Raw genomic sequence first — 27,206 nt, forward strand, 5'->3', positions numbered from 1 at the left:
ATAAATAAAAAAAAGTTAGAGGCTGGTGCTTTCTCAATGCAGCACACCTACTTTTGATTCATTACTATTTTTTTTTAAATAAAAAACTATTAAAAACAGAGAGAGCAGTAGGTCTCAAGAAGTTATCTGGAACTCTGTCCGCAGGGTACCACACCCTAGACCTAAGAACAAACCAGTGGTGAAATCCAAATTTTTTACTACCGGTTCTGTGGGCGTGGCTTGGTGGGTGTGGTGTGGCTTGATGGGTGTGGCTTGGTGGGCGTGATGGGGAGGATACTGCAAAATCCCCATTCCCTTCTCACTCCTGGGGGAAGGATATTTCAAAATCTCCATTCCCATCCCACTCTGGGGCCAGCCAGGGTTGGTATTTGCTGGTTCCCCAAACTACTCAAAATTTCCACTACCGGTTCTCCAGAACCTGTTGGATTTCACCCCTGGAACAAACCCTATCGGCTACTCGACCCTCACTTCGCCTTTCCACTCCTTATTTTTTAAAGCCCTTTCCCCAAAGCTCAGCATCCCCGTCGACAAGCACCTCCAGCGCCCGGGGAGACGCGCCGCCGTCGCAACGGCCAGCCTCCTTGGCCTCGTCGCACCGCCCTCTTCCCCCCCCCACTCCAATGCCCCTATCTACCTGGTGGCTTGCCGAACTACAGTTCCCAGGATGCGCCGGTGATTTTCTCCCCCTCAAGCCAGTGAGCTGGGGGAAGAGTTGATGTAATGCGGTGAAGTCACAAAGCCCTCGGGGATGGGGGAAAGGGGAGAGAGAAGGGTGGGGGGAGGGAGAGATGCAGGATGGTGGCGGCAAGAACAGGAGCGCCGGCCACGCTACCGCGGCGCTGGGGAGAGGCGTGAGACGGAGGGGGGTGTAGATAAATAAAACCTGGCTTCGTTTAGCAACCTCCTTCCCTCCCCTTCCCGCAAAGCTTCGAAGCAGCGGCAGGTCTCTGGGCGAGGCAGCCGAAGCGCAGGGGCCGCGGCCTCTCCTCATTCTTTTCGCCCCGGTCCGGAGACTGGAGGTCGTGAAGAGCCGGGAATGCCTCGGCGCCGCCACCGTTTTCTCCTCTGACCGGGCTTCGGCTCCTTTCTTTCGGCCTATGCCTCCCCCGCCGCTAAAATAACCAGCAGCCGCCCCCCCCCCTCCTCCTCCTCCTCTTTCCAAAGGTGTATATTTTTTATTTATTTTTTATTTATTTTATTTTTTTAACCCTCCCCGAGGTGGGAAGAAAGGAATCCTCCGCTGCCGCCTCGCCTCGCCTCGCACCAGCCGCGCGCACCCTTCGGTCCGCCGATCTCCGAATCCGCCCCCGCCGTCGGTCGAGATGGCGGACCCCGCCGAATGCAGCATCAAAGTGATGTGCCGGTTCCGACCCCTCAACGAGGCGGAGATCCTGCGCGGGGACAAATTCATCCCGAAATTTAAAGGCGAGGACACGGTCGTCGTCGGGGTAAGTCTTTCCCCGGGGTTTTTCTGCAGCCGAGGAGAGTTGCGTTTTGGCTTTTCTTCGCTCGGCTCCGAACTCTTCTTCTTTCGGGAACGTGACGGGGGAGGGGGAGGGGGAGGGGGAAAGACTTGACGAATTTCTCTCCCTCACCCCCCGTCTCTTTAGTCTTACTCCGGGGGGCCCACTGAATGGCGTGCCGCTGCACCGCATTGTACTCCTTTCTCCGTCCATTGTTCCCAACATTAGCTGCTCTAGTGTGTGTGTGTGTGTGTGTGTGTTTGTGTATGTCGGTTAGAAGTTCTCCAAGGCTTCTTTCACCTTGAGCGCCAAATTTAGCTAAGGGAAGGATTGGGAAATGGAGATTGGGGTGTGGGGGGGGGATTCTCTCCACTGCCTGCTTCTCTTCCCTCCCCCTCCCCCCCCACTTGGAAATTGGGTTAAACTCACAAAGGACAAGAACTCTTGCTCTTTTCCAGAGCAGGAATGAAAAGCTTTGGATAAGCAGAGGTATATGTGGTAGGGAATCTCAAACCAAACAAATCCCTTTGCGGTGTAATGGGAAATCACTTGAGAGGTTTCAATGGGAAATCATTTAGGTGTTCCAATGGGAGATCACTTCGCTGTTTCGGATGGGTGAGAAGTTTCCTTGTTTTGGTGTGAGCATGGGTCCAGAGACACAAAGAGTCGTGCAGTGTGAAGAATAATCTTTTTTTTTTGTTTTGTTTTTTTGTGGCCCAAGTATTGTAGTCTAGCAACCACACTGGGAGACCTGCAAAGCATATCTTGGTTGATGGAGATGGATATCAGTGTGTGTGTGTGGGGGGGGAGGAATGTGCCGCATTAAATGCACGTTTTTAATGTTAATTTCCTTGGCATATTTTATTGAATTGTTTAATGTTTCAGTAAAGGCCAGAATGAGTTCCACTGAAGTCTACCGGGCATATTTATAGATATAGACACAGCTTGGATTGCATTGGTAAGACATCAGGGTGAAGGCTAACATATGGGCAAAAATACATTCTATACCTGCCTGATTTGGATGGCTTCTGCAGAGGGGAATTTTCCTTGCAAAATTGCTCCAGAGTTGAATTTCCTGCTTTCCGTAACTGCAGCAAAAGCAATGGTGGGGAACTGAATGGAGTCAGCCTCGATTGACTCTTTCATCTGCCTTCCCTCATTGCTACTGCAGTCTTCCAATCCTAAGCATTGATCAAGCTGATGTCATCTGGATCACTGGGCATGCTCATTTGCTTGCACCCTGACGTATTTGATGGATTGGCAGGTGGCGAGAAATTGCTAAGCAAATTACAAGAGGGTAGAATAATTCCCTCCTTCTCACCTTCATATCCACCCTTCTGCCATTTCAGCTTGATTTGGTGGCTTGTCTTGGATCAGCGCTAACTTCAGTTAAAAGCCTGCCAAGCTGCAGTCTCTGCAGATAAAGGCAGGATGTGTATATACCCTCCCCAGTGACAGTCTTTAGCTGTCTGCTGTGTTCATTTCTTTATCTTGCAGTGCAATCGGTGGAGAATCGCCTTCTCTTAAGAAAAGTTTTACTTTTTATCAGCTCACATGATTTGAATTAATACCAGCTTTGGCTAAAAGTGTTAATTTGTCTGAAATATGCTGGAGGAACGTAATTTTGATTTTTAATTTGATTTGTTAGAATTGGCTCCCAATAGGTAAATAATTGGGCTTGTTGTCTGAATGGCTCAATCTGCTACCAGAAATTAATAACAACTTTTAAGTTTCCCCTCATGAATGAGGGTTACTAATAGAAAGACTACTTTTTGAAAACTTGTTTGTTTTCTTGGTAATGCATATGTGCATAAGGAAATGACTGCTCTCTTAATGTGTTGCAGTTTATGCTAGAGAATCTTTACATTGGTTTCGCAACTTCATTTTTAACCTGGATGAAGTTTGCGTCTAGTAATTTGCAATTTGTAGCCAACATTTAACCTCTCAAATTCAGAGGCATCAAAAGTATTAGATATGAAAAGTAAGTGCTGTGCCTATCACACTTAGAGTTTTGTAACCCTTGGTGCAAACACTTATTCAAAAACCCAGGGCTGATTTAAAGGAAAGGGGGGGAAGTCCTTTTCTCCCAAAGTAGGATCAGGAGACAGCTATAAATTTGGGAAGACTTTGGACTAACTGTAAAATTTTTTATACAAATTATAATTAAACTGTCTTCACATGTTGTGACAGCTGCCAATTTAGACAGTTTTAACAAGGAGCTAAAGAAATGAATGGAAGATAAATTTACCTGTCACTGGTAATTTTGATAGCTTGCATGCCTTAAATAACAGTTGCTAGAGATCATCTGTGAAGGAGGATTTATCACTTTTTCATACATTCATGAGCCCCTGAGACTGAGCTGGCTTGCTTCTGAGCTAAACTAAATAGGCTTTTGACCCAACCCATCTCTTTCTTCATGCACTCTTATCTCTCACTGCCTAGCCCTAGACAACGCAAGGTTGGTACATTTAAATGGTCTGTTGGATAGTCCTACTGAGGCATGGGTGCCATGAATCAGTGAATAATGTGTGCAATAAAGTTTTTTTTTTGCCAATAGAAGGCAATATTTGTAGTTCAGGCTTGAAATGAGGGGTCCTTGGTGCTCTGTGTGCTTGGTTGTTTTGTTGAAGTGCACGGATAATGTTACCTACTTTGGATAATGAAATGTCTGGAAGAAAACAACCAAGCTCAGAGAGCACCAAGGATTCCTCAAAGCATTTTTCCTTAATCTTATGATGTGAAAACCTAATTCCTATCCCATTGAGGGGCTCCTTTTAAACCATGTGTCCAATTCAGGTGTGATTTGTGTTACTCTCAAGCTGGAATTTGTTATTTTATATTCTGGCTATCTAATACAGAGGTTGATTTCTGTTCTTTCTAGTAAGCATTTACTCACCTCAACTAGTATAAACATTTTTAGTAACAGTTCACCCCCTTTTAGTTTACAACTAATGATCTTTTCATCCCATCTGTTATCTACAGACAAATTCATAATGCATAATCTTTTCAGTCCTACTGTTAGCAGAAAGTCCATTAAGGGTTACCAGAAATAAAAATATATTTTAACCTTGATCAAATAAATCAACTTTATAATCCTTTTTACTTCTTAACAGTTTTAATCTTTAGTCTGTTCAAAAAACATCACAATTTTATTTCATTTTTTTGTCCTTTCTCACAAGATTCTTCAAAGCTTTAACAAGTCTCTTTTCTAAATCCATTATATAAAAAAATTCAGGCAAGGTTCTTAGTTTACTATTCCATTTTCCATTTTGATTTTGAAAAAATTAACTGGTTTCTTCTTATGTTTAGTATGACATCCTTTTCCATGTCATTTTTATACCCTATCATTTGTAGATCTACTTTTGATGCCATCTCTGCCTTAACAAATAAAATTTGATCTTCATCTACTTTTTCTTTCATTACGTCTTTTGGACACAGGCTATCCATAGAAGAAAACATAATTATTCACATTGTTGATACTAAGTTCTAACTCCATTTTTCAAAAGTATCATTCAGTATTTTCAAAGTTATAATACTTGATATCATTTTATATATCACAGTTAATAAGCTTTATTGTATATTTTTTCTCCTTTAACTTAACTCTTTAGATCCTTCTACCGACCAACTTTTAAAATTGCTTACTTTTGTTTTGTCTTGAAAATATCCAAACAATTTTTTTTCCCATGAGAATGGTTCTTTATGATTAATTCCAAAATTTTATTCTTAATTTATCTGGATCCTTAATCAATTTGTAACTTTCTAGGATCAAAGTGTTATTTGGGTTTCTGCTCTTTATTTAATTTTTTTAAATTATTATTATAATTTTCTTTCATTAAGGATTGAAGTAAAATGTATCCAGTTTTAGACTTTTTGAGCCAAAGCCCTCTAATAGCTTAGAAGTAGTTAACAAGCAATTTATAAATGTAATTAGAAGTTGTGAACTTAAGTGTCCTTGAGAAAGTGCCAACCACAGTTGTGAGTAAGATGGCTATTCTCATCTCCCAGTTGAAACCTGCTCAGGATTGCTGTCTTGCAGTTTACTTGTAAAAAGCATCTGTTTGGAGCACATCTTCTCCTTATCCAAAGTGATTCAAAAGAATCGCTGTCATCTCTGCTTTTCACAGAGCTGATTTCAGTCCTCATTTTACCTTTCTTAGGTTCAACTTCTGTGGGATAAAAGAATTTATTTATTCCTCTTCATGGAGTAGATAATAATGTTTAGATTTTCTTTTGCATTGTTTGTTTTAGCCACCGTCCCATTTCTAGCTTTACAAGCAAGGCTTGTCATTCTGTATTTAGGAACATGTCACTTATATTTGGCTCCTTTTTCTGACCCAGTTATCATCCCTGCTTCCTTATCTAACATTCACTACTGTCTCTTCTTTCTTTGGCATTAACTTTCACTTGCAGCTTCTTCAATTTAAGATGTAATTATGCTCTTGCCTCTTAATCTATTTCCTGTTTATATATAATTATATTTTTTTCCTTTTAGAGCTGTACAATTATTTTGAATTCTGGTTACATCCGATATGGTTCTTTTTCATACCATTATTTTGTGGGAATGTGTGTGTTGGAGTGAATTAGGTGCTCGGTTGCAGAAGTTAAAATCTTCTGGTCAGTTCCAGTAAATGGTCTATTTTTTTTTTAAAAAAAATATTGTTTCAATTGCTAAAAGAAAGTAAATTACCTATGGTTATTTGAACCATCTTGGGTTGAGGCTGTATTTTATTTATGTTCTGTAATAAATATTCATTGGAATACTGGCTGAAATAGTTTATAAACTGGTCTATAAGAGCCCTGGTGGCGCAGCAGACTAAAGCACTGTTATTAACATCAGCTGCCTGCAATTACTGCAAGTTCAAATCTCACCAGGCTTAAGGTTGACTCAGCCTTCCATCCTTTCTAAGGTAGGTAAAATGAGGACCCAGATTGTGGGGGCAATAAGGTGACTTTGTATAAATATATACAAAAGTATGAAGGCTATTGTTTAACGCATTGTAAGCCGCCCTGAGTCTCCGGAGAAGGGCGGCATATAAATCAAATCCAAACAAAAAACTGTCTAGGACAAAAATGAGATCTAGAAAGTTTCTTCAATGCTGACCTAAACAGTAAACATGCTAGATTATCCCATGCTTAGCAACAGCATTAAAACAGAGATAGATCTTTATAATACTGTGTTTCCCCGAAAATAAGACCCTGTCTTATATTTTTTTGAACCCTGAAATAAACACTTGGCCTTATTGCCATGTGCTCAAAAGCCCAAGTGGGCTTATTATCAGGGGATGTCTTATTTTGGGGAAAACAGGATATTATCTTCTGTTATTAATGATTGTTAGATTCTAAGATTCTGTGCTAATAAGCCATGAATGAAATAAGCTTGCATAGATTGCTCTTTTTTTTTCTTTCTCAGGTTTGTGAGTAATTGTGAATTGATCAACTGCCTTATTAGAAACAGCTTTCATTGTACATATTGTTGTATGTCCACCAGTTATGAAACTAGTCTGACACCATGTTACTCTTCATTATCTAGCCAACATTAGTCAACAGTAAAAAAGTAAGCAGGTTCACACTTGGTTGTCTGTGAGCTAGACTGGAAAATCTTAAAAGTATTCTGGAAGAAAGTAAAACCACTTTTATATTGTTGCCAAGAACTTCCTCAACCTCCCCACCCCCACCCCGGATGTTCGAAAGGAGCATCCTGAGTTCAACTCAACTTGAGGAAGTCTTTACTTTTTAAATTGCATTTGATTTTGCCTTAGAATACAGTTATTTTAGGACAGTGGTGTCAAACTCACATCGTCATGGCGGCATCACGTGATGTATCGGGACTTTTCCCCCCTTCGCTAAACCAAGCATGGGCATGGCCAGCACATGATGTATCCAGCCCGGGGGCTGCGAGTTTGACACTCGTGTTCTAGGACTACTAACATTTTGAAATTTAAACATCCAGCTGAATAGATGTATTAACATATTACGTTTTAACATGATAAAGGAAAGTACACGAAGATATGTCTTTTGAGAGTAGTCATTATGAACCTAAAAAACCCAAATTTAAACACTCCGGATGCAATCTATACTTTCAAATTCTTCTGTTTTTTGTAACTTTTGTTTTACAGAGGATGCAAAAAAAAAATTCCCAATAATAGTGCTTTTATTGTACCCACTAATTATATTGGAACATCCAATATTGCAGACTAACCATTGTGGCACAAGAACACCTCTCGCTGAATCTAGTAAATCTTCTGAATAGACATATTTAGAGTTGCATTATAGTGGAGTATCATATGGTAATTCAAATAAACACATATAGGATTGGTTTATATGGATGAGTGATAGCAGTATATATTGTTTGGAATATATAATTACACTTACCTGGATGCTTGGTCTGATTTAGTCTTACTGTTGGCATAGTTTTGAATTTTGATGGTTTTACCATATTTTTACTACAGTTCTGAGTTTTATAATGTAAGCTTTGGAAGGATAGCCTTGCAAAATGGAAATGTAAAACTTCGTTGAAATATTTTACATTATTGGTTTTTTAAAAAGGAAGTGATTTTCCATCTTTGGAAACAATTTTGGAGAGAGAGAAAATCTTTTGAATTGGTAAGAAATACATTTTATAATATGAAACCCAAGCTTTAAAAATGCATCTATTAATGCAAACACATTAAAAAAATAAGTATCTTACAGTGCACCCGCTATCTCCTTAATGTTGATTTATAGACTTGTACATTGATTCATAAATTTGGACAAATGAGTTATTTGTGAAGATAATAAGGGCAGGGTATAAATAAATAAATAAATAAATGCAGTTTTTTTGGACAGAGGAGAATAAAAAAGTAGTGATCTGAGGAAATGCAATATAACCCTTGTTTTATAGCTTCAGTCTTTCTTGGCATAGCTGGGCTTTAATCAAGTAAGCAAGTACATAATAATCCAGGAACTCCTGTTAAATAATTTATGGTAGAAAAGCAAAGAGGCCATTACACAGCAATCCCTGGAATTTTTTTCTGTATCAGAAGCAAGTTCTATTTATAGTGAAATCAAAGTTAACATGAGTCCTACATTGGAGAAGGGCGGTATAGAAATTTAAACAAAATAAATAAATTTCTGTATCTCTTTTTCCTGCTTGATCCATGCAGTAGAGTGTGAATGGATGGTGTTGTTTTCATTCCTTTCTTTTTTGGCAATGGGCAATGACTGTTTTCCCCTGACTATGTAAGGACTGACTCTTGCTCAGAGCTACCTGTAGATAGGAGATAGTCACAAGCTATATTGTATAGATGCCAGTAAATTGATGTAATATTTATTCATTGCTAAGATGCTACAAGACTTTGATGTTTTTTGCTGCAACAGCTACTCATTTGGAAATTGTGCATTTAAATAGTTGAGTATGTAAAGATCAGAAAAGTGATCTCATTTCCTTACATTGAAAGTGATCTCTTTTCACTGTTGCCATATCAGATTGATCTCCATTTGTCCAAGCATCAGCAATGACTTGATACTAATTTACGCAACCAAGAAGCAATGATCTCTAATAACTCAGTAAGAGGTAATATTATATCTGCAGTAGTGGATTCCTGCACTGATTTTCCTAGGTGTTTTCTTAGGTCCAACCTTGCAACCATTCTGTGATTCTTAAGTAATAGAAAATTATGAGCTTTACATTTTTAGATTTGTTTTGCAATTATTAAAACTTCATTTAACCAAAAACACAGCACACTTAATGAAGGCCAGAAGTGGTTTTGAGTACATGTGTGAGATTTTCAGAATTTAACAGGAGCCTGTAGAATGCCTTTGGGTAATATATCTTAACAAGAAGACTGAAAACTAAGATATATACAGATAGTGTTTGGGACTGGAATTTCCTTTGCTAAATGATGTCATAAATCTTGATATCACATGATTGGGTTGCTTAGCATTGACAGTTCTGGCACTTCAGCCATTTTTAAGCAATTCCATCCTGTTGTTAAGCACAACATCATATGGTTCCCATTCATCACCTCCTGCCATCTTCCCCATTGCCTTTATTTGTCAGAAGCCAGCAGTGAAAGTCAGAAATGGTGATCGCAGGATGCTGTAATGTAATTTCTGAGTTAGTCACCAAGTGCCCAGATTACAATCACATGACTGCGGAGACATTGCAATGGCCAGAACATAGAGGACCGGTCATAAGTACCACTTGTTCGGTTTCATCATAAGTTTTGTCCCTGAACAAATGGTCTTTAAGCGAGGATCACCTGTATTTTGGAACTCTGTGATGCATCTAATTGATGTTGACTATTTATATGGTCTTTTCCAATCTAGTACCCTCCATATATATTGGAGTTCAATTTAAATTTTCTCTTAATGTATGCATGAATACTGCATTACATTTTTTTCTTCCTTCAGCATTTTATTTTTATAGGCAAGTATTTCCTTTTGCAAAATTTATATGAAATGGCCTTGTCATACTTATAATAGTATGTACTTTACATCTCTACTATTGTAATTATTTTACCGATTATCTACCTAAAGATTCCCTTGTTAGTACAGCAGACAATAACTTCTGTTTCCCCACTCCTCCCCCTGATGTATGTACAGGGAGGTTTTAGTTCTACAATTACAAGTCTGCTTTTGTCCAGTGCTGTGCCACAGTGTGCTGGTCCTGAAATTGAGGCAGCAGTTTTTCCTAATCCCATAATCCCCTTCAGACCAAAAGGAAAGTGGAAAATTTGGGCAGTGTTTTTTAAGAAAAGTCTTTACAGTAGATTTCCTTAGTATATTATCCCTCTGTAGAGTGCTGTGATTGGTACACAATCAAGATAAAAAATATACCACTGTGGTGTAGGTTAAGAACTATAGTATACACTTTTCAGTTCTCTTCAGTCCTACAGCTGCTGTTAGTAGGGCAAGTATATACACTATGAAAAAAAAATTGCAGTCCAGGGGTCTTGTATCACTGTGGCATTGTGGCAAGTCTTTTGTATGCATGAGAAAATAGAAGCCAAAGCAGAACAGTTGCTGGTAATAAGCAATGGTACAGTATAGCTAAGCAATTTTAGATCTGGACTTATCTTACAGAGCCTATCATTAGCTGGCCGTGTATGTTAATTTTATTTGTGAAACGTGTTTTTAGAATTTCTTCTTTCACAGATAGCATTCTATACTTTGAAGCTGCTTCTGTGCAGCAGGCATAGCATGTACCACCCATGGTTACAAGGAAAGATGGAATAACACAGTTCCTTAGGAATAATTATTTTGTTTTTCTTTTTTTTTAAGGGTGCATGTGAGCCTTCTGGTTAGTTTTTGATTCCTCAAGACTGCCTGGATTAATTCTTATAATTTTCTTGGCAAGGTTTTTGGAAATCCCTTTCCATTCTGTTATTCTATTCTACAGTGGAGTACCATTTCCTTCTTCCTAGGGCTGAGAAAGAGTGACTGGCTTTGTGCTAATGCAGGACTAGAACATATAGTCTTCTAGTTTGTAGCCTGATGCCTGTAACTATTATCTTCTAAAAAAAACCCTGTGTACTTGTAATGGCAGTTTTGATGACAAAGTGTCTGGCCTAATTAAGAAAGTCCATAAAGATGCATTGCTTTGTGCATCATCTTCTTTACTGCATTTTGGTCAACAGTCTGACACTCCCTCCATGCCAAAACGATTGTCCAGCCCCATCTTAAATGTAAATAGCATTTCTTCTTCATGATACATTAGTCAACTTGTGACATTTGGTAGTAACTGCTGGATAAAGAGTATAGTATATAGTAACTGGTGGATAAAGAGATCATTCTTACTTGCTGTATAAAAAGCAAGCATGAGAAAATCTATGGCTAGTTATACAAGTTATGCTGAGACTACCAACTATAGCAGCTTGAATTCTAAGACTTTTTGAAGGCTTTTAAAAAGTGTCTTCTCTGAAAAATTACGGAAGTGCAGTTTTAGAATTAAACACCATTAGAAGCTTCCTATAACTGGACAGCAATTGTAGAATATAGACTTCCCTTGAGTACAGTAAGAATCAGCTCCTCTTTAAAAGAAGAAGGGCCAATGTTATAATACAATTAAAAAAAGCTCTCTCCAAATGAGAAAACTCTACCTTATCTTCCTAAACTTAAACAATTAAAAAGGCAGTTTGACAATGTAGGATTGTAGAATTAACCTTGGATTGTTCTAATTATTGCTTGCTTTAGTTCTTCTCTGCCACCTGGTGTAATTGCTATGAGTCGGTTGACTGTACAAGTGACTATTTTAGGAAGTAGTAAAGAAAGCAGTGTAAATAAACATTAAGGAGGAAGCATTGCCTTTCATCCTTAATAAAACAAAAATTAACTTCTACTTATTTAGTCACAGAAAATGTTTTTAGTATACAAATAGAGTTTGGGAAGTGTTCATTGTAATAAGCCGACAAGAAAAATCAGATCTGTTCACAAATTGTTTGTATAGGTGCAACTATTTTAAACCACAGATGACAAAATTCAGTTGATTACTAGCTTTTATCAAAACTGGTAATAGAAAACACCCCATGGGAAATGGGGAGGAGTTTTAAAATCATTTTTAAGACCCATATCCCTGGTCTTCACATAGGACATGTTCATAACATAAAAGTGATGTGATGTAAATATACAGCAGATTAAAGCTTTGATTTGTTACAAGTTTACATTTTAAAACGAATTTGGAGGTTTTCTAGTTCTGGTTTATAAATGGATGATGATTGCTTTCTCTTTCAAAGCAAGTAGCCAATTGATTAGGGTGTTTGGTGAGGGGTTTTTTGATTTTTTTTTTGTTTCAGTGACCTGCTTCGGTATTTAGCCATTGTCCACAGTGCTTTATGACTCTCAGCTGGGTTGCTGCTGCTTCCTCCTTATTTATAATATTGATTTTTCCCTCCCTAAAAGAGAGAACTGACTGAAGGCTGAAAATAACATAGCAGGAAAGAAGAATGAATCCCAGTGGTTGGGCTTAGAATAAAAAGGGAAGAAATAGCAAAAGGAATCAATGAGTAGAAACCATAATTGATGGGGTCCTGAAAAAAAGAACATGACGTCCAAGCACAATAGGAGGGAAGCAGAAAAGAAAAACAATTCTTGTAAGCAAAAAAAATATATGTAATGGGCAGCACTTGCTACAGTGAGGAGAAAAAGAGGCCCTACATAAATGAAATTGCATAACCATAGATTATAGAAAGAAGACGTCTACATTATTCATGAAAGACTCAGTCATGCTCCTAAACCTAAGCTTTCTGTGATTGATTATTGAAGAACAGAGGACGTGAAGTCAATTCTGATCTTCCTGTTATTGGTATAGAAAGACATAAAACTGCAAGCTCTGTCCTGACAATGCCTTTCTCCCCTAATTTACGCTGGTTGCAAAATGCTGCAGGCTGCAGTTCTGCTACTCTGTGCCCTATGCATGAAAAGGATTGAGTTTATTCAGTGCAAGATCAAAATGTAAAAATGTCTTTGATCTAAAATCATAAACAAGAGTTTGTTACATGAAAGTTAGGTGTATTGAAGAGCATTCCCCAACTATTCTGCCAGCAGGCCCAGGGAACGCAGAACAGGATGGAGCCCATTAAATGGCTTGTGTGATGTGTTGTCGCCGGGATGAGGGGTGGAGGGTTATTTTATTATTTTATTAATTTATTCTCTTTTATTAATTTTATTGTTTTATATATGAGGTTTTTATATTCCTTTAAGCTGACTTGAATCGCCATGTGCAAATAGGCATCAATATAAATTTCCTAAAATAAATAAATATTCAATACATGTTCCTCGTTGACCCACGTTTTAGGACAGACAAGTCTAGACCAGGGGTGAATGGGTGCGTATGTGTGTTTGTATCTTCTACTATTTACTAAATTCTGTTATTTAGGTAAAAAAAAATGCACTTATTCTATGCATACATCACTGTATTAATCTGACCATTGTTTCCAGGAAAAAGAAGCATCTACAAATTTTGGCGTTTTAATGCGCTTTTCATTTGTCTTCACTAATTATTTCAATTCCAAATCTTGTTTCTTTCACCCAGTTTTCTAGAATATGCAGAGGACTTCAGGAAGGTGTTGCAAGATTTCTTTTGTTCTGAAATGAAAGGAATCTAAGATTTGCAGCTTTATAATGAGTCCAAACCTGAACATTGCAGAAAATTCCTCTTCTCACAGTGAAAGCTTGTACTTAGGCTTGGGTATGATAAAAAACAGCAAGAGGAACTTCCACAGAAGTGTGAAATGAAATAATTATTTCTTATCGTTGTGAGAAAAAAAACAAAAATAATACCCTGTCAGAGGCTGCTGAGAAGCGTTCTTGTTCCCAGCAGCCTCTGATAAACATTTTGAGAACTACACAACATTCCCTATTAAATGGAGAAATTCTTGTATCTATATTTAAATAAATTACATGGCGCATTTTGTCTAAACTATCATCCTATGCCATAGTTATTTTGACCTAAAGTAACTATGGCCAGGATTGGTCAATCAGTAGATTCCAATATACATTAGAAAATTTTAAACCCCTTGCTTTAATTCTGCTACTTGATTGCTTGATACAGAGAATTCTAATATTTTTGCATAACATACCTAATAACATATCTGAATCAGAAATAGGAACATGGATGTGGTGATGCTACACACAACGTAGTTTTGGTTGTGCTTCCCCTAATACATCAGAACAGTGTCAAAACTAGAAATACATCTAAATAACCAGCAACAATAAAATATTATTTTAGATAGCCATAGATTGTGTTTTAAGCAGCTTAAGGTGTGTTGTGATTCATAATTCAGGATCTCCTGAAAGTTCTTTTTCTGTACACCATCCCAAGCTCCATCTATATCAGGGAACTCCAACCTTAGTAACTTCAAGACTTGTGGACTTCAACTCCCAGAGTTGGAGACCCCTGATCTATATCATGGCTTTCTGGCACCTTGCACCTGTTATTTTATGCAAATTCAACCCTGCTATTCCTATAGATCAGGAGTCCCCAACCCCTGGGCTGCAGACTGGCACCGGGCTGCAGATTGCCACAAATTTGGGCCATGTAAACAAGCAAAGCCCATCTGAGATGCAGGCAGCGCATGAAACCATGCCCCCCTGGGCTGCGGAAAAACCACTCTCCATGGAACTGGTCTGTGGCACCCAAAAAGGTTGGGAGCTGCTGCTGTAGATGATTCTGTTCTCCCGAATAGATGTGATGAGAATTCTTCCATGTTTATCAGGCTAGGTACAGAGTGCTCGCTCACTTGTTAGTTCCTGCGTTGGACGGTACATTTTATCTATCTATCTATCTATCTATCTATCTATCTATCTATCTATCTATCTATCTATCTATCTATCAGTTCGATTTATATGCTGCCCTTCTCCGGAGACTCAGGGTGGCTTACAATGCATTAAACAATAGCCTTCATACTTTTGTATATACCTGCTTAGTAGGGCTTTTTGGTCCCCCCAAGCGGTGTTCTATTTTATACAAAGTCATCTTATTGCCCCCACAAACCAGGTCCTCATTTTGCCTACCTTGGAAGGATGGAAGGCTGAGTCAAAAATTTATTAGATTTTTATCCCACCTTCATTACTTTGTAAGTTACTCAAGGCAACGAACATGCCTTAATGAACCTTCCTCCTCCCTATTTTACCCACAACAACCCTGTGTTGAGAAACAGTAACTGGCCCACGGTCACCCAACTGGCTTTCATGCCTAAGGTGAGAGTAGAACTCACAATCTCCTGGTTTTTAAGTCTACACACAATAACTTCTTTTGTGTTACTACAAATGTTTGTGTTGTTGGTGAAAAGTCTTTTCTATAGAGTCATTTGGCAGTTGGAGATCCTATAAATTAAATTAAAAAAATTGTTCCCCCTACTGAATGCTAATTAAAAAAAAAGATTTCCTACCCTGACAGTGAAAATTGAAAGATAAAGAAAGCAGATACATTTATTACAGTTGGCTTTTCCGCAAGATTTGGAATTAAATTGTTTCTACATCTGATGCCTGGCAAGGATGTTTTGACATATACAAAAGTAGATAACAAAAATTCTTATCCTTTACTGATGGTGGAGAATTAATAATAGAAACAATACAGTAAGGGCTGCTGTACAGGAGGTGGAACAAGAAATTTTTATTCCGGTAATATTTTTTTAAGACAAGCCTTTTAAATGTTTCTTTATTGTAACAGATAAAATCTGACAGATACATTTTCATACATCTTTGTCAAAAACTTGTTTTTTGAGATGTTTTTCTATACACTGATGATGAATAATAGTAAAGGTAGATGATAGCAACTAAAGCTGGTTATAATACGGTTCTTTGTTTAATGTATTTGGTTTTTATCCTTTATCTTAGCCTTGAGGAAAAGAAATAGGGAGTGGTAGATAACAGTTTATGATTATGAAATTCTCATAATTTGCATCTGCAAAGAAGTGTGTGAGCAAGCATCCATTAAATGGATTTTTTTCAGCTCATCACAGCCTCCAGGGAAAGAGTTGTGTCTAAGAGGTGACACAGTTTTAATGACAACCGAACATGTGAAAACCCAGAAGGAGATTTGAGTGTGGCTTATTGATGCCATTAACCTGCTGAAAACTGCTTGAGGAATTCTGTTTTATCTTTACGGCATCAATCATCTTGAATAGCATGAAAGGTTAATGTGATGTCTTTCCTCGGAGCAACTGACCTGTTTAATTCAGGAAGTAATCCTTAATCTAGTTTAGAGTTTTAGTTAGTTTCTTAATTAGCATATTTCATCTTTCTCCTGCTCCTCATAAGGCACATAGTAGACATTTCTCCATATTTTAGTATTCTCAAAAAGCAGTCTGGTGAAACAGATAAGGCTAAGAACTGTGTTCCTGTAGCAAGCAAATTCAAAGTTTGTTAGTAGGCTTGGTTCACATATAACTAAAAGCCATAAACTATAGCTTAAGAATTATAGCTGAGTTCATCCATAGTACAAAGCTGAAGTCATGACTAGCTTCATTAACCAGGCCAACATTTACTTTAAAAGGAATGACTAATAAGGATTTTGGTTTATTCCTATTGACTGAATTTACACACTCTAAAAAACCATAATGTGGTTTCTTTGGTTTTGGCTTAATATGCTGTGAATCTGATCTGGTTGGCCATTGTGCATGCGTTAATACAATATATGAATGTGGCCATTGCAGCTAATTAAGCAAATCTTGATTAAAGCAAACTATAAAGGTGAGCTGAAGACTGCAGATGAATTAGTGGATATATCCTTATAATTTTATCGGCAACAATATTGAAAGTGTTAGCCATTGCCATTTTAGCCTTAGCACAATACTTGCCTCCAATGTTTGCTTCTACATTCCAAGGAAAGAATCTGAAGTTCGATTCCTATTGGAATACTAGCAGAAGGACCAATGGTCTATCAAGCGTAAGATAGATTTCCATATTCCTGAGACACAATAAGATTTGTTGTCCAAACTCTACCGCCTCACAATTCAAAAACTCAAGTGCTCTTAATAGACCACTATTCTGGCTGTCTGAACGTTTTTCTTATAATGAATCTGTACTGATCGTACTTACGTATTATGTTTCTTCTTCTGTGATAAGGTCATGCGTGGGCCTTCAAAATAACTTAGGGGGATGGAAAAGGAGGAAAAAATTAAGCAAGGACAGTGAAGATAAATTTCATATACACAATCTTATTTTTTCCCTAGATATTCCTAGCTGCGTACTGATATTAATACCCTGTTTCAGGAATTGCCTTGATGAAGAAAAGATGCATTGCATTCTAGCTATCCATTTTCCTGTAAAGGTTCCAAATCAAATCCAAATTTAAACTACAAAAATTAATATAGTGAAAGAATGATAAGGAAGAAAAAACCCCTCTCACATTCTTACATTTATTATAACTGTGCATCAACTCTTGAGAAGAACCTTAAAGGATAGATAGATGTCTGGAACTTTAGAACTGTACAAAAGAGATTTTTAATATTTTAATCAAATCACTTCTTCAAATTTAGGTTTTAAAAGAAGGAACAAGGTGATTTGAAAAATAGTATCAATGTTTCCCGGTGAAAGAAAATATGATAACCTGGGCAAGAAATATAGGACACAGCATAGAATTGGATAAATGGGACAAATTATGGACAGAAAACTATAAGCTGACAATGTCGATACCATATAAAAAAAACCTTTACAAGATGTTCTACAGATGGCATCTCCCACCTCCCATTTGGCTGAAATGTTTCCAAATATGTCTCCAATGTGCTGGAAATGCAAGTCACAAAAGGGGTCATATTATCATCTCTGGTGGTCTTGCAGAAGGGCGCAACATTACTGGCAAGAAATCAAGATAATGATTGAAGAAATAACTAAACAGAAGGTTGAAATGAAACCAGAGTTTTTCTTATTTGGAATGACCACACCACAATATACCAAAGAGATAAAATATCTTATTATTCACATCTTAACAGCGGCACGTATAGCGTACGCTCAAAACTGGAAATCCAAACTATTACCAACAGAAGAAAAAATAATTGCGAAAATAACAGAATGTGCAGAAATGGACAGACTTACAAAGGAATTACAAGAGAAAGACAATACCGATTACTATTTAGTCTGGCAAAGATGGTACTCCTGGTTAGAGGGAAAGATAGGACTAACAAAATAATACTTTTTGTGAATCTAACCAAGAAACACAGACAATTACGCATGAGGAAGGATAGAATGGTTGTGTGGACAAACATCTAGAAGGATTTCTAGAAAGTTATATAGATGTAATTGGTATTTCCATACAGAAGAAAATCTAAAAAGAGTAAGTCTAAGATTTGGATATGCATAAATGTGTAAATAAGTAAATATGTAAAATAGACATGTATAGAGAAAAACAGCAAAATAGAAAACAACCACCGATGCAACAGCTTTCAGAAGTCAGTCAGTGGACTGAGTTAGTGTTGGTTTGTTTTTTCTTTTGTATTGTTTTAATGTATTCATGTTTGTATGTATTTTTGTTTTGTGTTCTTGTTTAACTTATAAAACCTTAATAAAAAAAAAAGAAAAATAGTATCAATGTTTCCTCTTTCTGCTGTCTGATATTTCTTGCATACAGGTTTGAGTCTGATAAGTCTCTAGAATAGCTGCTAAATATAAGCTGTTTCATAAAAATGTGTACTGTTAACCACATTTAGTATATTTCTTAGTAATTTGTAATCCACACTGAGTATCTGTTTGTTTCATAATAATGTCTGTTGTGTTTTTAATCATATTTTTGGCTTTTTTTCTGAAAATGCCTATTTTTTTTTTTTTATTTCAGCAAGGGAAACCCTATGTTTTTGATAGAGTATTGCCTCCCAATACATCCCAGGAACAAGTTTATAATGCCTGTGCCAAACAAATTGTTAAAGGTAAGAGTTTTTTAAATAACTACTTTTGTGCTAGAGAAGTTGGTGCTGAGCAGAAGTAGGGAATGTGTAGAAAGCTCATGTAAAAGGGATGGGCAGATTGTGTAAATGGCCTGCTGGTTTTTAGGGGTGGGTGGGTGTGTTGTTTCTCCTGATGTGTGAGTGTATAAATTTATATAAATATTTTTTTAAAATAAAATTTAGACTCATGGACGTTAACAAGAGTTGATGAGCCTCCTCTTTCTATGTGGTAGAAGATATGAAAAATCATGCATATAATTAGAATAATGACACTCTTTTTGATGTTCATGTCCAGTCCGTGAGCATGTCCAGTTTAAGAAAATTCAGGAGCTGGCAATGTGACTATTTGCACAGAATAAACAGATGAGCATGCTGATTTTCATCAGGATTTCATCTGTAGCACTGATGTGTTCTTTTTTAAAAAAATCAAGTCAACAAACTATCATTTGTTTTCTTTGCTATTATCTACTCTGGGATAAGATCTCAAGTAAGGGCCATGTTCTGGAGAAGGCTGATTAAGTTACATAAACCAGGATTCACTGGTGTTGATCCTCCTGTGAGATTATAGTAGTGTTTATGACCATGGAGTTTCATGGCTGAATATCTTAAATGTATTATTACAATCTTAATGTTACAGGGAGTCCCTGAGCCTTCTGTTAGTTACAAGTATTACAAATATTACCTTTTTTTTGTCATATTTCTTAATTTATATAGTATAATTAACAAGAATATTTTGTATGATAGTGAACAGAAAGTACCTGATGCAGTATATTGTGCATGAACTTGCAGATTAACCAATATTGAGACAATTGGTTAGAGCTCTTCATTTGAAGTGATTTACTGTAACTTCTTCATTATGTGGTTGACATGATTATAGTTTATCCCTTAGTTATTTATATTGCAGATGTGAAACATTGTCATAGTTTCAAAAAAAAAGAATATGTGTAGGTCAGAGTTGAATTATAGAATCCTTGGTGCTCTCTGAATTGGTTGTTTGCTTGTAGACTTTTCATTACCCACCTAGGTAACATCATCAGTGTGAGTGGGTTTGGGTTTGCTCGCTGTTTACATACAGCAGTTTATTCTCCTTTTGTGAATAGGAATTCAATTCAGTGAGTAATATACAGTTAGGAAACAAGAAATTATGGATGTATAGCCCATAATTTAGACCACCCTTTATTAGATAGCCATCTATTCTATTTGATGTGAATGGTTTATTACGAAGAGCCTGAGTGGCGCAGCAGACTAATGCTACTGTTAAAGGTAGTATTTAGCTTCCAGCTGCTTGCAATTACTGCGAGTTCAATTCTCACCAGGCTCAAGGTTGACCCAGCCTTCCATCCTTTCTAAGGTAGGTAAAATGAGGACCCGGTTTGTGGGGGCAATAAGCTGACTTTGTATAAAAATATACAAAAGTATGAAGGCTATTGCTTAACGCATTGTAAGCCACCCTGAGTCTCCGGAGAAGGGCGGCATATAAATCAAAAATAAAAATAAAATAAAATTGAATGATTAAAAATACTCATTTGATTCTAATTGTCATTCATCAAGTAATTAATATAAAGTTAGGAAACAAGGAATTATGGATGTATAGCCCATAATTTAGACCAGGAGTGTCAAACTTGTGATGATACGTCATCGCGTGATGTATTGCAACTCCCCCCCCTTTGCTAAATGGGCTGGGCGTGGCCAGCGCGGGCCACGAGTTTGACATCGCTGATTTAGACCGCCCTTTATTAGATAGCTATCTATGCTATTTGATGTGACCGGTTTATTAAATTGAAGGATTAAAAATATTCATTTGATTCTAATTGTCATTCATCGTAATTAGCACCACATTAGTGAGCTCTATCAAGGCAGTTCACTGAGAAGAAAGTATTCCTTCTCCCTCAAGATAAAAAGTACAGTTCTTTACATGATAATTTCTCTCACTACATGATTTCAAATAAGCATTACTATTTGTGTAATGACTTTGATTCTGACATGTGTCCAAGAGCAACTTTTTAAAGTTCTGGTAAGATGAAACATTAGTAAGTATTAATCATTAAATGCTGAGAGCATTTAGTATCATTGCAAGGTTTGGTTTGTTCAGATACAAAATTTACATCTGCAGTTTTTCAGAACGGCTTGAAAACGTGAGACAATTAGGTTAATAGCTTTTCTTTTTTTTTCCTCATGAATAATTTAAAATTTTCTCATATTCTCAGGGAATCTGGACTTGGGTCCTTTCTTGTAATTGGTGTGAATCCGGTAACACTTAAAAGTTATGCTCATTATAGAAGCTGTCATTTTGTTCAGTAACTGTATTGTTTATTTAAAGTTATATCAGTACAGGGAGTTCTCGATGTTCAACCACAATTGATGCAAAAATGTCCATTGTTAAGTGAGTTTTGCCCCATTTTATGATCATTCTTGCCACAGTTGTTAAGTGACTCACTGCAGCTGCTAAGTTAGTAACACAATTGTTAAGTAAATTTGCGCACCCAATTGACTTTGCTTGTCAGAAGGTCGCAAAAAGTGATCACATGACCCTGGGATACTGCAACCGTCATAAATATGAGCCGGTTGCCAAGCATCCAAAATTTGATCACGTGACCACAGGGATGCTGCAATGGGTGTAAGTATGAAAAATGGTCATAGGTCACTTTTCAGTGCCATTGCAATTTTGAACATTCACTAAATGAATGGATGTAAGTCAATGAATACTTGTTGTACAATCTGATTGACGTGCAGTTTGGAATATTAGTCTTCATTCAGAAAAGTACATTTGTAGGAGGAAAGAGATGGATGACAGAGCACTAAAAACCTTAGAATTGTGTGGAAGCTTAACACCTCTGCCTTCCATCTTTGCTAATTAGGCTTTAAAGATGCATCTCCTACAGATGTCCTTGCCTTCTTTTTTCTTCTTTTTCTCAGGCTGTTTAGAGAATAATCCATTTTCTGTGCAGAAAAATGGCTGTCCTACCTGCTGAATCCTAGTTATGGAAAAGGACTAACATTATGATTGAAATTCATAGAAATAAGAAATCACCAATATACATAGGCTGATGACATTTTCTCTTTTTGTTATAGCTCTTTACAAGTCATGTAAATATGTTTAATTTCAGCTTTCACATAGAATAGCACTGGAGTTTCTCCGCATAATATTGAATTAAGTAATATTAAGTTACTTAATATTACTTAGTTACAATTACTTAGTTACAATTAAGTTAAGTAGGCTTAACAAAATTCATCAATTACTGGCTTCTGAATTTGCTTTGTATCAAAGAGGAAGGGAGACTGGTCAATATGATTCTGTACTAATTTATTATTTCAATATTGCATTATAGTGTTGAAGAAAATTAAATAATTTTTAATAACCTGATATTTATCTGCTGATGGGTTTATATATGGCTCTGTATAGTAACTAATACCTGTCAGATACAAACAACCAGACCCACGTGCGAAGTGTTCAATTACGGTATATGTTTTATTATTCAACCGTATAAACAGGAATCTTCTCAGACTGACGGTTTGCAAGTGGGAGAGACTAGATAAGGTTCAATGGTGTTCAATGGGAGTTGGACTTCACCTTCTTGTGCGCCCACGTAGGGATTCCCAACTAATTCCCTGTTTGACTCCTCTCCCTAACTTAGCGAGTCTTTCTCCTACATATCTATGACAAAATAAAATAAACTTTGACTTTAAGCCTAATTTCTCTCACAATACAACAGAGCTAGCTATGCAAATAAATTATTTGGGCTGTTAATATTTTATATACTGAGATTGAGAAGAATCCAGTAAACAATTACCTGTGTAAATTTGTTTAGAGGATTTTTTTTTAAAAAAAACAAGATTGCAGAAAGTTCAATTTCCAGATTTACTTCAGATTCATGTTTCTCAATTTCTTAAGGACAAGAGATGGTAAATACATCTCAGCAGCATTCAAATTATTCAAAGCCATTTTAGTTGTATTTTAAATTATTTTAGCCCAGCTCCTCTACAGTGTGCAGCTATGTTTCCTAACTTTGTCCCACTGAGATAGATCCAGTCTAAGTTTCTTCATGCAGCAGTGATAACAATAACAATTTGATTTACACTATAATTTTCAAATTGAAGAAAGTTAACATAATTTTCATATCTTGAACTATTTTTCCCTGTTCTTTAAATGGGTGTAATGTAAAATAACTTATGAATACAGGTGTTCTTCCATGAAGACATAATCATCTTTTTTCCAGCAATCCCATTTTGAGATCTTAATAGACTGAAATACAATATGTCAATATTCTATGTACATTAAAGACAATATATCTTATTTCCTCAATGTAGCTATTAAAATCCTAGCATCAATAATTAAGAGAGACATTGGTCAATAGCAGATAGACTCGTAAGATCATTACCAGACTTTAACATTTTGATAATGTAAGCTTTGTAGTATGAAGGTGGTATTTTCATAATAAACCTGAAATATCTTTGAAACTATAGGAAATATTTCACTTTGATTTTTTTAATACCATGGTTATTTCATCTGGTGCGCAGATTTCATCATATCAGTAGTATAACATTTTATTTATTTTTTTGAAATGTTGGGAGTGCGACCAACTCTGCTGACTGAACATCAAAAATTTCTAGATTTATTTCATTAAAAAAGTCTGCTCACTAGCTATATCTCTCCATTTTTGAATATAATCTTTTATAGAACTTTTAAAAAATTATAATTAAATGCTTCAGAGGAGGCTGTTGCAACTCTATATTAATCAGTGAGTAGATGGAATCAACAAGATTGTATGTAGGAGTGCAACAGTCCGTTTGGATGATTCCTAAGCAGGATTTTAGTGCGTGGTGATTTTCTTATCCACGATGTCTATCCATTTTTCTAAATATATCTTTAATGTTTCACTCAGGTTAAAAGGTATGAATTTTGAATTCATAGGTTTAAATATTTCACAAAATTATGCAGCTGCGATTTTTCATTATTAAATTTATTTGCTGCCCATCTCACAATTTTAGGTAATTCTGAGCCCTATTAATCCAGGGCTGTGGTTTTTTGGGAGTGGGGGGATTTAAATCTGTTGCTTCATTGAGTTTCCAAATTGCTTAAACTAAACCTGCAGTGCTCTATAGATAGATGAAGCAACATAGGTCCTGAATAGGAGATAGTGATGGCTATTGAAAAAAAAAAAAGAGCAGTTGATAGAAAACTTTTGAAAGTTGACCAGTTTCTTTTCAACATTACCAGCTATATTTCTCTTACTCTTAATACTTAATCTTTTAGGGTTTAAGGGCCGTATATGGCTGAAAAGAATGCAAGAGCTGTAATCCATTAGGGGATAGGATAAGGAACAATGGATGAAACCAGAACACAGACTAATTAATTAAACTTAAATGCTATTACTTTATCTCAATGAATGGAATTAATTTCCAAATATTTGGTATTTTTATTTCTTTGTCACATTCAACATTTCAGTTGTAAAGAGTTTTAAAGATCTTACCCTAGAGTATGAAAAGTTGTTAGTTCAACATCTCTGCACAAACTTTTGCTATTATGTTTGTGTGAACATTCATGGCCCTAGGATGAGTAGAAAATATTCTTGCTATAGGTCCAGAGTTTGCACTACTCAGCCGAGCTAACACTATAGATTCTATTTCATCCTGTTCCCTCTTGCACATTTTCTTTCTCCTTGTGTCATCATGAGAGTGCTTAGAGCAATTACATTTACACAGTATAAGGATATGCGTGTGTGTACTAACTATGAATGAGTGAAGAAACCCTGGTGAAAATGTTGAAATAATCCTAAAAACGTGTCTCTTCAATGCATTTAACTTGGGAGAGTCAGCACCATTTCTTTGGACAGCTCCATGAATAGGAAAAAAAAAATCCTGCCTTTAAGAGCTTTAAGTAATTATTATTTAGTGCTATATTTATCCCCAAACTATCCCTGGTTTACTAAAACACACCTGTTAAGTCAATTTATGAGGAAATTGGAATAGTGAACATATTTCATTTCAGTAAATACATCAACAGCTTGTGAAATCAAAGTATCTAGCAGGTTAGCAAAACTGTTTAATATGCCTACAACACATTTTTGTTTATTTATATTTTGATTTTAAAATCCCCTAAGGTGTTTGGATCTAATGAACATGATACTGGATTGCATTTCTCAGAAATTTTATCTTAATATTAGATCTATTGCTCCTTCAAAAATAGATTAGAATAATTTGGGATGTTATTTTATTATTTATGATCAAACCTTTTCAGCAGAAGGTTAAATGTAAAACTCAGCATAGGCATATGAATTGTAGATCAGTATTTAAAAAGGGCAGGCTTATTTAAAGCACAAATGTCTAGAATGTAGTTGTCCTTCAGTGTTATTTTGATTTGTTTGGAAAGTTATGTCAGTTCTTGTTCCCTGTGCATTGCAGAGAACAGTGTGAAATTGCTTTCCTCTCCAGTTACTTGGCTGATAAAATCCCTTCCCATAAACCTGCATGTTTTTAATAACTAAATTGACTTACACCAAATAGTGTGTAGCCAAAATAGTGACATTTGTGTTATTCTTAATTGTAGGTGATAACTTAACAACAAAATGTTACAGGACATTCAGATTATGACATTTTATTCGAATCATGTAACTTTTATCCTCTATCTACAATGTTATTGACATTAAGTTGACAAAACAATCTTAAATTGGGAGGTGGAGGGTTGTTGTTTTTTGATAGTACAGGAAGAATAGTACATAGTATAATAGGGGTATCAAACTCCATTTCATTGAGGGCCGCATCAGAGTTATTGGGGGGCCGGGGTGGACGTGACCGGGGTGGGCATGGCCAGCTCGACGTCACTTGTGTCGGGAGCACCTGTGGTGGCCCGAGCACTCTGCCAGAGAAAATGGGCTCCTGAGCTCCACTTTCGGCTGTGATGGCTTCTTGCAACCCTCTGCCAGTGAAAATGGAGCTTGGAAGTGCCGCCTGCAGCCCTCACAAGCTCCATTTTTGGCTGCAATGGCCTCCTGCAACCCTCTGCCAGTGGGTCACATGCAGCCCTCCCAAGCTCCATTTTCTCTGGCAGAGGCACCATGGGCTGGTCCTTTGCTGTTTCTAGGGCAGCCCCACGGGCCATATCTAAGCACTTCATGGGCCGGATCCGCCCCCCCCAGGCCTCGAGTTTGACACCCCTGCAGTATAAGGTGTAGATGTGACTGGGTGTATAAACTTGTTGCTTGTCTTTACTAAAAGTCATAGGATGTTACAATGTAAATTATCACCCTTGTTTTCCTGTTATTTTTTCCCCCATCAGCTATTGTCCTCAAAGATAGACTTAATAAACTAAAGCCATATATTTGGTCCAAATTCCATTTCATTTAAATCTGTTTTCATCTTCCAGGATATAATTAAGATATTCTAATAGGAAAAAATAGACATTTTACAAATATCTTTCATGGATGGATAAAAAAATAGGTGCTGAAATACCTGCTATGTGATCCAGGTTTGCTTCCATTCTCCCTGGGAACTGAGGTCTAGTAAAGTCTCTTCCTTGACCAACAGCCTTATTCTAACAATCTTTCCTTAATATTGTCCTTGTTTTTTCAGATCAGATTTTTAGGGATAGAACTATGAAGACAACCATGAAGTAGTGTGTCATTGCTTTTTTCCATAGGGAACTTTTTTCAGTTTTCCAATGTTAACTTGCAGCCCTAACAGTTTCTCACCCAAGTTCTAACTGGGGCCATTGCTTAACCTTTTTTATTTAGAATAGATGTTGCTTCCTCTGTGTTTTTAGATATGCACATTACAATTCTCAACTTGCTGTGTTTAAACCTGGGATTCATCTCTTGGACTTGTTTCCAATAAACAAAGAAATTAAAATATGTACAGAAATCCTGGAGAAAATGGAGAAAAGTTCTGTAAATAAAGGTGAAATCTGGACAATTTTGAAAGGATTGTTATTTAGAAAAGCATAACGGATGTTACTGACTATATTAGATCTGGACATTGAGAAATATTTATTTGTGTTTACCTTCCTTGGCAACAGGATAACTTTCCATTAGATGTCTGTAACTGTTTTCTTAATCCTTTCCTCTTCTCTTATTAAATAACGACTAATACATATAATGCCTTTTTTTTTCTTTTGATGATTTGTAGTACTTTGTAATAAGATATTTTATTGTGTGTTTTTAATACAGATGTTCTTGAAGGCTACAATGGAACTATTTTTGCATATGGTCAAACGTCTTCAGGAAAAACACATACTATGGAGGTAAAAATTTAAAGTCGATTTAAAATTTAAAGCTGCTTTTCATTGCCCTTGTGCTTTTTCCGGGAAAAGATGCAGTTACTTTAAAGAGATGCAATAGATGCACTGATTTGGTTTTCTATGAACTACATAAAATGGAATGTCCTAGAT

The 27,206-nt window shown here is 36.7% G+C and overlaps 1 protein-coding gene across 1 annotated transcript in view; it reads left to right on the forward strand.

Annotated features, from left to right (window-relative positions):
* The first annotated feature begins 674 nt into the window (after positions 1 to 674).
* KIF5C (kinesin family member 5C) overlaps positions 675 to 27,206 on the forward strand; it is an 88,330-nt gene continuing 61,798 nt past the window's right edge. The window contains exons 1-3 of the mRNA XM_034424842.3: positions 675 to 1,448; positions 18,715 to 18,805; positions 26,986 to 27,059. Of these exons, the coding sequence (XP_034280733.1) occupies positions 1,323 to 1,448; positions 18,715 to 18,805; positions 26,986 to 27,059 (291 nt within the window). The 5' untranslated portion in view covers positions 675 to 1,322. The remainder of the gene's footprint in view (positions 1,449 to 18,714; positions 18,806 to 26,985; positions 27,060 to 27,206) is intronic.

This window comes from Pantherophis guttatus, chromosome 1 (genome assembly GCF_059756535.1).
Source record: "Pantherophis guttatus breed Tessera chromosome 1, ASM5975653v1, whole genome shotgun sequence".
Taxonomy (NCBI): domain Eukaryota; kingdom Metazoa; phylum Chordata; class Lepidosauria; order Squamata; family Colubridae; genus Pantherophis; species Pantherophis guttatus.